Below are 15713 nucleotides of genomic sequence, written 5' to 3'. Positions count from 1 at the left end.
AAGTGAGCATTGCTTGGGTTCTTTGAAAGTCTCAGATGACACACATGCGAGACTTGGCACTCTGTTCACTGTCTGGTGTATATTGTACACACAAATGGCAAGAGCTGAAAGAAATCAATAGCTTTAATCTGTTGCATGGTTTTACACAGCTTATAGAAGTAAGGGTTCACCACCTGGACTGCCTGACATGCAGTTAAGCTGCTTTTTGATCATAGGTGTCATTTACATTTATACTGGGGACGCTGGGGACATGTCCCCACCACTTTTTGAAAGCATTTGGTTAAAATCAAGCGATACCTGTGCGACTTACACTGCAAAAATGACTTTCTTACTTAGTATTTTTTTCTTGTTTTCAGTAGAAATATCTAAAAATTATTAAATTAAGATGCTTTTTCTTGATGAAAATAAGTCTAGTTTTTAGACAAAAAAAAATATACAATTTAAGTGAATTTGTGATTAAAACAAGCAAAAATATCTGCCAATGCTTTGGCACTGTTCGGTTGAGCTGGTGTTACAGGGACTGTTACATGTGTGCAGTCGACATTGTTGAGGGTTTTATGCTGAGTATTTTTGTGTTGTTGACTGGCCTACGCTATGCCAATTTTTGATGCGCAGTTATTCAATATTTTCCCATCCTGCTGTAATGTTTTTCATCTGACCTTTTGTCCCCACCACTTTTCAACACAAACTGACGCCCCTGTTTTTGATAAATAGGTTTCGTGCCCTATGTTCTGTTGTTATGGTATCAGCAATTTCAGATAAACCACCGCTACAGCAAATTGCACATAAAAAGAAACAAAATGATCTGTTGCTTTTCATGTCTATCATACAGATTTTCCTGTCTTAAAAGGGATGGTTCTTGGCCAGAATAAAATCTAAAAACTGCACCAACCTTAATGCTGATAGTCCAAAATCTGGTTTTACAAGAAAAATGAAAGTGCTTATTTTATGAGTGTAGCGTCTAGGGGTGTGACGAGATCTCGTGCGATGAGAAAACTGTATCGCGAAATTAACTTGTATGTAATGTAATGCTCAGCCTGAATATGCGACCTCCGGAGGATGCAGCTTTTTGTTTGCGAAACAGCCACTGTCAGCATAAAGTTAACTTTTTCCAGTGCAATGTGCATGCATTATATTCAGTCTTTTACTGCATGTGCTTTTTGGTTTGGGCTTCCAATAATATTCATCTAAGACGTGTTGCGATTGTCTGTTGATCAGTGTCAGAAGGGTCTCAGCAGTTTAAACCCTCACTCTGAGTTTATCTTTGCATGTTCTTGCTTAAGAATAACAGTTGCTATATAATTTCTATTATAAAAAAATTGGACAAATATTAAACATTTAAATGGATTTAAACATTGTTTGGTTAAAATTAAGCGTCTAAAGTTTAGATTCTAAAGTGAAAGTAACAGAAGCAGGTCCGTTAACGCACCTGCAGGCATTTGTTATAGTACATACACATGCTGCTTTTTATTTCAAAGTCTACGTTTTGATACTTTATTTGAACAAATTATTATTGCATCGTCATTATTATGTAATTTTAAAGGTTAGTGCTAACTTAGGTCTATTTTTATTGTCAAAAATATCAAAATACTTCATTATCAGTTAGCAAAATGATTGTTAGGGACAGTCCTAGATTAGTTAAAACATTTCAAAATAATGTGATTTCAGTTTCCCAATCATTTATTTTTATCATTGACGATTTCTTAAAATTTTTTAAAAAACTTGTCTCGTCTCGTGAACCCAATCTTGTGTCTCGTCTCGTCTCGTAGCGTCTCGTCACACCACTCGTAGCGTCATAAGTCAGATCTGGTATGTTGACTTCAGATTGGTGACTGTGCCTGTGAAAACCCAGCTAGCAATTTTTTACCTTTTCTGAATAAAATGATGTAAAGAACATTTTAGTGAAAAAATAACTTTGATATCTTTCATATTAACTGAATAAGATCACGTCAAAGAACGAATCAGTAATTGAAATGAATTTTTTATGCTCCTGATATCATAATTAGATTGTGAGTCTGGATTTCACAGACAGGGTCACAATTATATTTGTCTTTTGTTCTGTGGTTTGATGAAGGGAGAGATGATGTGTGTGCTGTTGCTAAATTTAGTTTGAGTCATCAGACAGATTGATTTTGTTTCTTGACCAATAAGTGGCAACAGGTGGAGAGATGTTGGTTAAATCTGCCCGGCTTTCACGGCTCCTTGTGGTATCGAAGGGAATAATGTTCATGATTTCCTTTGGGAATCTACTAGCAAGCTTTCTGCCTCCAAAATTGACCAATTGGTAGTTTATCCTTAAGAAATTGTTAAACTTTATCTTTTTAAGTCAATGCAAGATTTGTGGTAATGCTGACTGCAGAACTGCTTGTACTTTAAATGAATTAGCACTGTTGTCATGAAACGATTGGCTGAAACTGTCTATAGTACAGTAATTAAAGTATCATGGTATACAGTACCATCGCATAGAGTATCATGTTACTATTCTTATCTTTTCAGCACCATAATATTATGAGACTGTTAAGAAATGCACAACCATACCCACATGTTTATTGTACAACTGCCCACGGGCGAATCCGAGACCCCTGTGCAGTGAAACCAATTAAACGTGTGATTTCTATGTGATACACGCCACTAGTACAAACAAATAAAGCGGCTCTGGCCTCTTATTGGATTTCTTCGTAGTGTGAAACTGGTATAATTTGGCATTCTCATGAATATGTGTTTTTGTACTGCATGCTCTTTATCATGGCATACATCCATTCATTTCATAAGGATGTGTTTGTTCGCCTACATCCATCAGCTGGATTTACGAATGCTAAAGACGCCACAGATCACAGGCTTGCAATTCAGCCACAGAATAAGCAATGTTTCTTTACAACCATACGGTTACATTATTAATGGTGTTTGCTGGGTCAAGCAACACTATTAATATTGCTCATGTTTAGTGGTCAATCGCTGACCTGAGGTATTAACCTCATAAACTTGTCTGGCACAGCTACAATATTTCAAATCATTTGTCTTGTTATTGCTAGTGATTTTTCACCACTCATCATTGTTTTCCATGGACAACACTGCTAACATTTTGCACATACAAAAATAATGAGCAGGTTCATTTTTTTGCCTTCACAGTTTATAGAGTCAAACTTAGGCTTATGCAATCTCAGCGCTGAGAAACTTTAGACAAACAATGAGAAAATATGAGCACCTCAGGAATGACTTTCATCGGAATATATTTTCCCTGTGTTCATATTATAAATTTGACACACCTGAAAGTTCAGGGAAATAATCTGATGGATTTAGGAGTCAGTGGAGCCGGGTGATATTTTCATCATGAAGTCGATGTTTTAACCTCTTCCCTACGGTACTGTGAATATCTCTGAGCAAAAATGCAGATCTTTTCAGGTTCACTGAAGCAGATTAATCATTTTTATTACAGACCCCTGTGTGTCGTAAATATGATAGTGTACACCTTATATTGACTTCTTTAAAGAAACACATTGGACACGTGGTATCAGGTGGAAAATTCCATGTTCCTTTCATCATGGATATGCAAAAGTACAAACTTTTATATTAGTTGGTGGAAGACTGAATGACTGGTTAGATTAGACAGACATCAGAGTCTCAAGCTGCGTTTCCATTAAAGATTCGTGCAAAACTTGAGCGTTCTTTTCTAAATGTCGACAAAAAATGGCGTTGCCATTAATCGATGTTATGCGACTACAACTTCATTTTGTTGTTTTGCGAGAAGTCATTCTAAAAACCATGCGTCGGGTGTGTTTGACGTCATGCGACGCTGCGCAGACCGACATGCGGATGACATCAAAATACCACGAGTCCAGTCGACTTCCAAATCGCTAAGGATGTGCATGTATGTCATTTTTTTCATTTCGAATAATCCATAGATCTGAAACACAAGTACTCGATTATCTGGGGATGGGGCAACTAAAGGGGCGGGGCATATGCGCCATGGTGAACATAAAATATTGAAATAAAACTTAATTTTGAAGAAACAGGGAACACATACTAGATTATTAATGAATTAAATGTTTTTTTTAACTGTATAGCTGCATGATGAAGGGAAACTAAAGGTTTAATAAAAAGATTTTGAAGCACTGTTTATATGACGCACTTTTGAAACAACATAAATGTAATATACAACCTGCAAATATCTGCACAAAATAAAAAATCCTGGACAGAAAGTTTAACTTCCTTTGTGGATGTGCACAATAACAGTGTGTTTTAAACACATCCAGTCAAAGCACAAACTTCATAACATTAAGCAGATTTAAGTCTTTTGCTATCATTTTAGCCATTAGCTGTCGTGTCGTCCTCTCACCTGTTTTCAGTCAAGATGTTATGCTCGTATGGCTCTCTGGTATCTCTTGACATTTGATGTTTAAATATAGGGCTGTGCAAATATATCGATACAGCTAACTATCGTGATATTTTTGCCACGATAGTGTATCGATATTCTAGTATCTGCTATCGGTATTTAAAAAGCACATCAAATACATCTGTGTGCTTCAAACGACCTCCTCCGCCGCTGTAGTTGTCGCTGTCCAGTTGTCTGTCATATACGGCCATTCGGCCAATGTCTCAGAAGTGAGAAAATGGCAGAAAATTTAAAAATGCCTGCAGCTTTCAAAGCCGACGTGTGGAAGCACTTTGGCTTTAATAAAAAAAGTCAGCTTTATGTTCTTAATGTATCAAAACATGCAACGTATTGTATCGTATCGTGATGCATTGTATCATGGCCCATGTAAGGCCCTTGCCAATACCCAGCTCTATTTAAATATGAGATTATATTAGGGAACTTGTGACGGCGCTGTACATTTGGCACCTGACTGGCTATATTTTTGTCTTACCGAAGTAAATCCGAAAATTACTGCATACTTTAGTGCCTCAGTGATGTGAGTTCGGCTTCACAGCGTTGTGCGGATCAGCAGGGTTGCTGCGGCGCGAGTGCACATATGAAGCTTTTGAATCATGCATGGTACTGATGTCATACGCCGGTCTGCGCAGCTTACGTCAACGTCAAACACGCACCCAGTCTTTACTACCACAGGCGCTTGTAAGGCTAACCAGATATCCAAATGCCGCCATAACCACAAAAAGTAAATAAATAAATAAACCCACATGGTCATCATTTTCGTGATCGATCGTCGATGCCACAGTCAAGTACTCGAGCAATTGATTACTCGTACCCATCCCTACGAATCGCTGTCATGATATTTTTATGCACAAGATTGTGCTTGTAAAGTTGACCACACCTCTTCTATTTGTCCTCCAACCAAACATACCGTGTTATATTTAATAAATGATCACAGGGTTTCCCGCAGAAAATTTGTTAGTTAAGGTGGTAGGGTTGGGCGGGACTGGGGGGTGTGTAATCAAAGGGGCGGGGCATACTCGTCATGATAAAAAATATTATTTTTTTATTTAAAACACTCAAATAAAACTTAATTTTGAAGAAACTATGACAGAAAGTGAACACATACTAGATTACTAATGAATTAAATGTTTTACCTCTAACAGGAAAAGCTGCGTGATGAAGTGAAACTAAAGGGTTAATAAACACAAAATAAAGCAGATGTTGTAGTGAGCGATGATGGATGTAAAAATTGTAAAAACTGATTATTTTCCACTATTAATTACATTATCTTAAAGGAGTGTTACTACTGTAGCATGTAAATAATGCACATAAATAACGTGAGCAAGAGCGCTCAACAATTGTATCTTAATCAACAGGCACGTGAACCCCAACTAGCAGGTTCCTCAAACAACAAAAATTACCAGCTAACTTACTTTAAATTTGTAAGAACTATAGACTAATACAATGAGGCTTAAATAAACCCAAAACATAAGTCCACTTACAGTTCTCACAGATACGCGTTTTATCAACTGGCAGACATGACGGACCACGTCTTTCTCATTTCTGCCGTGTGGCGCGCTCGCACGCTCGTGGTGTGAAGCGGGTCCACGCTATTCTCCAAGATGTTTTATTAATTGGCTAGTTATCCTCCAGACAGTGACGGTCCGGACCACATCTTTCTTATTTCGGCCGTTTGACGCGCATGCCGGCTCGCGGTGTGAAGAGCGTCCACGCTATTCTTGGAGATGCATTTGACGGCCTTTTTGGCGAATTTATATATTTTTTTGAACGACCTAGTTAAAGGAATAGTCTACTCATTTTCAATATTAAAATATGTTATTATCTTAACTAAGAATTGTTGATACATCCCTCTATCATCTGTGTGCGCGCACGCAAGCGCCGGGCGCGACGCCCCGACAGCATTTAGCCCAGCCCCATTCACCCAACGGCACCACCCAGAGACAAAGCCAGAAGTGACCAAACACATCAACGTTTTTCCTATTTAAGACGAGTAGTTATACGAGCAAGTTTGGTGGTACAAAATAAAACGTAGCGCTTTTCTAAGCGGATTTAAAAGAGGAACTATATTTTATGGCGTAATAGCACTTTTGGGAGTACTTGGACTCGCCTGAAAAGTCCGCTCCCCTTCTCACTCTCATAATGGGAGAGGGAGGGTGTTACTGCGCCGAGTCAAAGTACTCCCAAAAGTGCCATCACGCCATAAAATATAGTTACTCTTTTAAATCCGCTTAGAAAAGCGCTACGTTTTATTTTGTACCACCAAACTTGCTCGTATAACTACTCGTCTTAAATAGGAAAAACGTTGATGTGTTTGGTCACTTCTAACTTTATCTCTAAATGGTACCATTGAATGAATGGGGCTAAGCTAAATGCTATCGAAGCGTCGCGGCGCGCTCCAGCGCTTGCGTGCGCGCGCACAGATGATAGAGGGATGTATCAACAATTCTTAGTTAAGGTAATAACATATTTTAATATTGAAAATGAGTAGACTATTCCTTTAACGTGTTACCCTGGATCATGTGACTTTTACGCTTAGAGGTGACTCGAAATAGCAGTTTTACAATATTTATTTTCGAATTGCCTGAAAAACTCCTTCACCTAAGTGTGAAAACTTTGGCAGTTTATGTTTCCATTGGGTGCATTTTCAATTCGCTATTTCGATTAGTGCAATTTGGCGGGTAATGTAAACTCAGCTTTAGTTGAATATATAATGACAGATCTTCTATCAAGGACAACTTTTTCTTTCATTTCTTGTCAAATGAATGTGTGTGGAAACTGTGGGAGTGTTAAATCTTGGTTTTTTTTGTAAAATCTTCTCTCTCGCCCAGGTGTATCTGGAGAGATTATTAACATACGCTGAGATTGACATCTGTCCTGCTAACTGGAAGAGGATTGTTTTGGGTGCCATCCTGTTGGCATCTAAAGTGTGGGATGATCAGGCTGTATGGAATGTTGACTACTGTCAGATTCTCAAAGACATCACAGTGGAAGACATGTGAGTATCTGTGTGTGCGTGCGTGCGTGCGTGTGTGCGTGCGTGTGTGTGTGTGTGTGTGTGTGTGTGTGTGTGTGTGTGTGTGTGTGTGTGTGTGTGTGTACAGTATTTGTGCTTTGTCTTCACAGATCTTCAGTGTTTGAACAATCAAGAACAAGTAGACATTAAGGGTGTTTTCAGACCTGTAGATCGATTGCTTTGTTCTGAAACATGGGGTTAATGAGCTACAATGTTGCAATTTCATCTTGGTTCAGTTCACACTCACAAGGCAATATTACCCAACAGACCAGACATATTTAATACTTAATACTTTTTTAAGTCACGTGCGAGTAAACTTTCATTTAATTGTGCAGAGTGCATCTGTTTATTTTCTGTAACTTTGCTCGAAGTTGTCTGTCACAGGAGGGACATCCAGCAGCTTTGCGAGATTTTTGTGTGGCTTTTTGGTAACTATGGTTATATTACTTCATTATTGTAAGCAGGAATCAAAAATTACGGTAGTAATAAAAGACTATAGTAATAAAAAAAACGGACAGACTATAGTAATAAAATCATCTGAAAATCTTTTAATAATTAGAAAAGAAAATAATTAGAGAAGATGTCTGGTGTGCTGTCGAAGTCTGTTCCCTCTATGTGTTTTTTATAGCATTTGCATCACGTTACGTTCATCATTTATTTAGAAAAAATTGAATGGGTTATACTGAAAAAGCAGTAATATCACAATTTATTAAATATTTCATATTTTTCTGTTTTCTATCATTTCTTTTTGCCTTATATCTTAGCTTATGTCATCTTCCTCTTTGTTCTAAAATTATTATGTTTACATACTTAATAAATATATAAATATTACACACATGATGCAAAGTGTTATTATATAAACAGGCCTATACATATTAATTTGTACGTTAACATAATAGTTTTACAAAATTTTAGTTTAGAACAAACAAGTAGGCTATAAATATAAGGAAGAAATAATAGAAAACAGCAAAATACTTATATATTGAATAATTGTATTATATAGAATACATCATATTATTGCTCTTATATGTACTTTAGCGATTCACACTGTACATTTTTTTTTATTTACCAATAAAGAACAATACATATACATTACATACACGCACACATATCAGTAGCCAAGCCATTTAAACTTTTAATTTATCTAAAAAATAAACGTAACGTGATATAAACGCTGTAAGAAACATTACACTAAAGGGAAAACAGAAACAACGCTAAAACACTTCACAACGCTACTGCTGTCACTTTCTGCCACCAATTGGGCTCCGCCCACAAAAAAACATCATCTCTGTTTGCAAACATGCAAAGGGTCTATGGGTCAAATGTATCGATTTTTCTTTTATGCCAAAAATAATTTGTATGTAAAGTGGGTGCAGTTCATTTGGACAACTTTAAAGGTGATTTTACAAAAAAAAAAAAAAAGAATTTTCTTTATTCAAAACAAGCCTGGCTATCTTTTGAACTAGCAAAGCTTATTTGTTTTTCTAAACTGTGTTCTATCTGTGGCCCATTGAACTGTTGTATAAAAGCAAAAAACTACATCACACTTGTTGTGATATTATATAAGGCAACATCAAAACACAGGACATATATCATATTCCCAAAAGCAAGTACACGGACTTGTGAAACTGGAAGAAGATATTTAAAGGTTGATACTTGACACTTTTTTTTAGCATGTTGTCACATCTGCCCTTTCAACCCCAGCTGAACACACAGTTTTTTAAAGGCTGTGTTATGATAGTAAGATCCGGTGATAGACAATTCTGGTGTTGTGTGAAAAACATCTTGGATAAACAGGACATTTTCTGGTTTATCAAATAAATTGTATTTTTTACACTGTCTTCAGCTCCTTTAAACAAAGCTAAATCAGAATTTCCATGAATAGCAAACCGTCAAGATTTTTTCCATATTTCCACCCACTGACAAGCATTAAAATGAACATGTGGAAAGCTAATTATCTTTGCTTTCTCCCACCAGGAACGAGCTGGAGCGTCAGTTTCTGGAGCTGCTGCAGTTTAATATTAATGTTCCATCCAGTGTCTACGCCAAGTACTACTTTGACCTGCGTTCGCTCTCTGAGGCGAACAATCTCAACTTTCCTTTGGAGCCTCTTAGCAGAGACAAGGCTCAAAAACTGGAGGTTAGGAATTAATCTCTCCAAATGAATAATTTGGGTTTTATAGCTTAAAATATTTATCTACGATTGTCATATGAGATATGGTTTGTGTCCCAGTGGCCTGTAGTTTTAGGGTTTTCAAGAAATGTCAGTAAGTTCACTGTTTAGCCTGTTTTGTAAGCCTGTCAGCCCAGGAGCCGGTAAGTAACTAACCTCTGACAAAATGCCATCTGCGTCTTTTATCAACATTCAGCATTGATGGTGTCCAGTTATAGCTCTGACAGGCTATAATGAATTTATAGCCCCACTAGCCTGTTAAGGGTCAGTGGTTCATCTAGCACTGTACCTCTGTATGAACTTACACTCACAATCAGCTGTCATCTCAAAATAACAAACACAAGTTGTCTCTTGACTCAACATTGATGCTTTCTTTCACTTATTATTAGAGTCACAGACACTTTACCTGGTTTGTACAAGGTGGTTTGGTCATTATTCTTGCATCAAAAAGTTGCCCCACAATACTATCAGATGGATCTAGCTAGTTCTATGTGTAGTCAGTAACACCTGACATATAACGCAGTTTATGAGATTAATAGATTATGTAATAGATTATAATAGATTAAAAGAGGACCTAGAACAGAGCCCTGAGGGACACCTTGATAGAGGTGGAAACGTGAAGTGTTTTTTCTTTCAGATGGCCAGTTTTTTATTTCCACATTGGATGAACTATTGACAGGAACTTGGGGTTGACTGTATTCTTTCTGAATAGCTGTTTTCTTTTCATGTTTCAGGCGATTTACAGGTATTGTGATGACAAATATAAAGACTTGAGAAAATCAGCAAAGAAGCGCTCGGTGAGTGCTGATAACCTGACAGTGGTCAGATGGTCCCCAGCTATCATATCCTAATAATGGTAGACTTTTGGAACTCTCAGTATAGACGGAGAGAAAGAGACAGTCGAAAGAAGCGTTCTCTAAGAGGACACATATGTGCTTAGTACCTCAGCAAGACACTTAAGCCAGAGGCTTTTCTTCTGAAGAGTGTCCTTGCTGGTTGTACGGCTGCTGTATATACAAAAACACCCACACAAAGATCACTTTCAAACCTGTGGCTTAGAGGACAAGGGGAGAGGATGACGCTTCTGTTGAAGATCCAGAGGACATAAATATGAAAACGACCCCACTGTCAGGAACAACATTTCAACAGCTCTGTGTCATATGCGTTTTCACAACGTATTTCATCATCTCCCCAAAAGCTTGAAATGTTTTCATCTGGAGCTTAAGGTTGTGTCATAACAGCCATGAAACGAAATGGCCAAAATCAACTTCTCAAGATGTTCACTCGATATGATTCCTTAAAGTATTTGTCTCCAAATTGTGTGAGATAAAAACTTCAACATTACCATTTTAGTTACACTTATTGTTTTTTGACATTTTGTCATAAAGATTTAATCTAAAGTCAAGACATCCTAAATTACAGGTTATTCCTTTATAATTAGACTTATTTAATGGGAAAATATACAATTTGGACCTCATTCAGACATTCCTTTATACTGTACATCACAAGTCTGATTATATTTATATTTTATGCATTTTTTACCTTTTTATTTTTAGTACCTTATCATGATGGTTTGAAACGTTTAATGTCATAAATAAAAGTAATGGAAGTTGAAAGGTGATGAGTATTAACGAAGGAAATGTGAAAGGTGCTCTGGGGGTCTCAATGTGAAATTCTTAAAACGATTCTCTTTTCGAAAATTCAGATTAATGCCATTAAAATTCCAACAGAGAGAAATTAAAATGCAGAAATGATCTGAAAAGTTTGTAGACGTACTAAAACTTGTTTTATGAGAGCTCATAATACTGAATCGTTTTCCAACCAAGCCAATAATGACATTTCATTCTCGATGACCATAACGGTGTTTAACCCTTTCATTGTTGTTACTGATATATTGATACCCCTTGTTTCATTAAAGGTGCAGTGTGTAAATTTTAGTACAGCTAGTGGTGAGGTTGCAAATTGCAACCAACGTTTCAGTCCACCGTTCACCGAAATGCATAGAGAAGCTACGGTAGCCGCCACCGGACAACCATGTCATCATTGGAGACAACTTAGTCAAAAAAGGTTGTCCGTTAAGGGCTTCTATAGAAACAAAATGGCGACTTCCATGTAAGGGGACCCTCTGTGTATGTAGATAAAAACGTCTCATTCTAAGGTAATATAAACATAACACTTCATTATGAAAGGTCTTTATACACCACTGATAATATAGTTATGTATTTTATATTGTATTTCTGTCAAGAGATTGTTATAAAAGTTACACACTGCACCTTTAAATGACAGACATACGCATGCTGTCTCACTTTCATCCCAAATTCTCAAAGCAATACATGCACTGTGCTCTGTTCCAGAGGTGGACAGTACTTAAGTATTTTACTCTACTCAACTGATTAAGTATCTATACTTAATCATAGTGGTTTTCTTAGCGGAAAACTTTTCTAATCGTGGGTTCACACCAGCCGCGTTTGAGGCGTCAAAATCGCACGTACCTCTTCTAGTTTGCCGCTTAAACATTTTGAGTTTACTCGCTTCACGTTCGTGAAATTTTAGTCATCGAGACATTCACGCAGAAATTCGCGTCATGGGAGGGGCTTCTGCGACTCCGCTCGCTTCCTGTAATCACGTGACTACTACACGTCACGTACATGTCCTGTAAACACGTCACTGAATGGCTAACGCGGTGCGTTTTTCCGCCAAAGTTCAATTTTTTCAACTCGCGCGTTTGCCACCGCAACGCTCAATTAGCCCACTTTGCGCGTCTAGTTCGCGAATGAGGTGGAATTGCGTCTACCGCGCTAAACGACGCAACCAACGAGTCAGCTGTCTTTTCAATCAGATACTGAAGCGTGAGCGCTCTTTTGTTGTTAACTGTCATATTAGCAAAAACTTAAAAAAGAGGGCGCTTGCTCCTACCTTGTTTGAGGATGAGAGGTGCACAAACACACAGGAAAGAGCGAGCGAGTCCGGTTCTTCAAAGCAACTGTAAATTTCCCTCACCACAATGTAAGGCCCGCCTCTCCCCTCATTCGATTGGACAATGGAAAGATGCGAATGACGGTGCCTGTTTTTGCAATCTCAGTGCTCCTTCAAAAACGCGTGCTGTGATCGGCGGTAAAAACCGCAAGGCGGTCGGCGCGCATAAGCAGCGCGCATACGCTCACTGCCCATAGAATATCATTCAAAAAACGTGCCTGCAACTGCCATAAACGCGTTTGGTAAATTTAATACCTAATTGCATTAAAAATCTACTCAAGTAAAAGTAATTAGAAGTTTTACTTTGCTAAGTCAAAGTTAACTACTAGAATTTTGATGTACTTGGGTATTAAATGTAAAACAACAACATGCATTTATGAAATTTAGTGGAGTGAAAAGTATGATCGTAAAGTACAGATACTTGAAAAATCTACTTAAGTAGCAAGTAAAAATTACTTTATTACTGTCCACCTCTGCTTTGTTCACTATTGGCCTGTTAGCAAGATTGACACTTTAAAGGTCTTTAGAATATATCATTTTAAATGACACAATAAGTCAATGTTTTGAATTTATTACAATTGGTGATAAATGTGTCATTAGTAAAAAAAAATAATGTGTCATTTATAGTGACGCCACTATGATATTAGTTGGACAGACTGCAGCATTTTTATTTTTTGCTGATTATGTGTCAAACTATTTAATTTGTGAGGGTGTCCTGCTGTATCCACTGCCACGCGCTTCACCCGCAGTGCCTGTGTTTTGCGGGAATAGGGCCTTAAACTCAATTTAAAGCTAACAACTTAATTTATCAACAAAGTTTGTCTTTAGTTGAAAAATATTTTTAAATCAGTTCTTCCCATTTCAAATTTTCAGCAAGTATTGCATTATGGCGCCTGATGTACAGTTGTGGACATAAATATTGGCCCCCTTGGTAAATATGAGCAAAGAAAGCTGTGAAAATAAATCTTCGATGTTTCTCATTTTGAACTTTAATTAAAAATAAAAAACACAAAATTTTTATGTTTTATTAAAGTAAAATAATTGAAAGTGTGGGGTGGGAATTATATGAAATAAATGTTTTTTTTTTAATATACAAACTAGAAACAATTGTTGGCCTCCAAGAAATTTTAATGAGTAAAATATCTGAAGTATATTCCCATTAATATAAAAAATAAAGCACACCAAGGTGACTAGAAACATGATGTTGTCCAGTCAAGACTTCCTCTTTCACAGGGGAATAAATATTAACACAAAGCCCAAATCTCCTTATTCATTCATCACATTGGATAAAGCCCAAATCTATAGTCTTGATGTGCAGCAAAAGATTGTTTAGCTTCACAAAATAAAAACTGGCTTTATAGAAATAGTTAAACCATAGAAACATCTATATCCACAATTGGGGCAATAATGAAGATGTTTAACCCTGGAGAACCCACGTTACAAATTTGGCCAATGTTAATGCTAAGAGAATGGTTCTTGGGTTTTCCGGGGGTTAAATCGACTGGAGATGTTGCGAATCTGCATGAAAGAGGATGTGTGTCTATATCATCTTAATGCTCAGCAAGGAGAATAATTTGAGACTCTACAAGGATCACAGATGGAGAACTTCAGAAATCAATTGAATCTTGGGATCAGAAAGCTTGAAAAAATAAAGGAAAACATAATCACAAGTTGTTTGGGACACAGATTAAGAAGCAAATCCTCTGCTTTCATGCAAAACAAACTCCTATTCAGAATATTCAACTTTAATCATGACTGGGTTTGGTGACCATAAGAAAAATAAAAGTTTTTTTATTTTGCAGCAAGAACACAAGATAGCTTTGGTGCACACGGGGATTAAAAAGTGCCTCATGTCTAAAGTTAAAAATACCTCTGAATCTTATTGTGAACCTACTTTTATAACAGAGGTGCCCAGAAACATGCCTTCATGGATTATATCAAATACCAACAGAGGAAAAAGTCAAAACCTGACTTGCTCTGCTAGAAATCTTATAATGGGTCATGATTAAATCTATAATCAAGACATTGGTTCAAAACAAACATCAAATCAACAACAAAAAAAATCAAGTTTCTGCCATAGTCATCCCAGTTCCCTGACCTGAACCATACAAAAAATGATTGAAGAGTAGAAAGCAGCAACATATGAAGGGTCTGGAGAAATTCTGTATGGAGGAATAATCTAAAATCACTCGGCATTAATTCTTCAACCTCATCAGATATTATAATACAAGAGACTGACCTGTTATCCTTGAAAATGGAGGTAGCAAAGAATATTAAATGAACGTCTATTTAAGAAAAACATTGTTATGATGTGCCCCCCCCCCCAGACACACACACACAAACACACTTTCAAATATTTTTCATTAATGAAACATTGGATTTGTGTAAAATAAAAAGGAGAAACATTGCTTTATTTTCCTAGCTTTCTTTGGTCATATTTCCCAAGGGGGCTAATAATTTTGTCTTGAACTGTAATGTTTGATTTCTATTATATTTGTTGTATTGCGTGATTCTTCTGCTATGTAAGACTGAGATTTCCATCAAGTACATTGAGAATATAGAATTAGAACTTCCAAAAATATTTTTTGTATATTGTACATACAAACATGCCTAAAGAAATTTAATTATGATCATGAGATATTTATACGTGACCAGTGTTTAATTTTGTTCATTCCTACTTTTTGGACCGTGATGGATTTAAATCTGAAAATACGTGTTGGTAAAAAGGAATTTTAAGTGATGTTAAATTTTGTTTTATTAGAAGTTTTAGGATTATTGGCATTTGTCTTTAAGCATTGTCATTGTGAGCTGTTTTTTTACAGTCTGTATTTAGTTATATTTACGTTTTTTTTTCTTCAACACAAAAGTGACACAAGCAATTTGTTTAAGGTTGTGCGGACATGAATCTAACTGCAATAGATTTTCTTTCTGTTCCTTTTGAAGTTTGAGAAGCAATGGAGAGCGATTGATATCAAAACACCCATTATGGTCAGGCAGTATGTATGTGCATTTTCAATTTGTTTTTGTATTTTATCCTTTTTTTTGTACAATATCCAGTATAGCCTAAGAGATATAAAGTGATGTTAACATGTCAGCTTGGACATGCAAAGGTCATACATTCCTCCCAAAATGCTTTTTTTTTTTTTTACATAAAATGG

The 15713-nt window shown here is 36.7% G+C and overlaps 1 protein-coding gene across 4 annotated transcripts in view; it reads left to right on the top strand.

Annotated features, from left to right (window-relative positions):
• The window catches only part of ccny (cyclin Y), a 74098-nt gene extending 59372 nt beyond the window's left edge, over positions 1 to 14726 (top strand). For all 4 annotated transcript variants that reach the window (XM_055181820.2, XM_055181819.2, XM_055181821.2 and 1 more), the window contains 3 exons: positions 7222 to 7388; positions 9384 to 9546; positions 10314 to 14726. In XM_055181820.2, the coding sequence (XP_055037795.1) occupies positions 7222 to 7388; positions 9384 to 9546; positions 10314 to 10430 (447 nt within the window). In that variant the 3' untranslated portion in view covers positions 10431 to 14726. The remainder of the gene's footprint in view (positions 1 to 7221; positions 7389 to 9383; positions 9547 to 10313) is intronic.
• Positions 14727 to 15713: the final 987 nt, after the last annotated feature.

The sequence above is a fragment of the Misgurnus anguillicaudatus genome, chromosome 25 (assembly GCF_027580225.2).
Source record: "Misgurnus anguillicaudatus chromosome 25, ASM2758022v2, whole genome shotgun sequence".
NCBI lineage: Eukaryota > Metazoa > Chordata > Actinopteri > Cypriniformes > Cobitidae > Misgurnus > Misgurnus anguillicaudatus.
The sequence above is the reverse complement of the archived record's forward strand: the minus strand, read 5'-3'. Positions and strand labels throughout refer to the sequence as shown.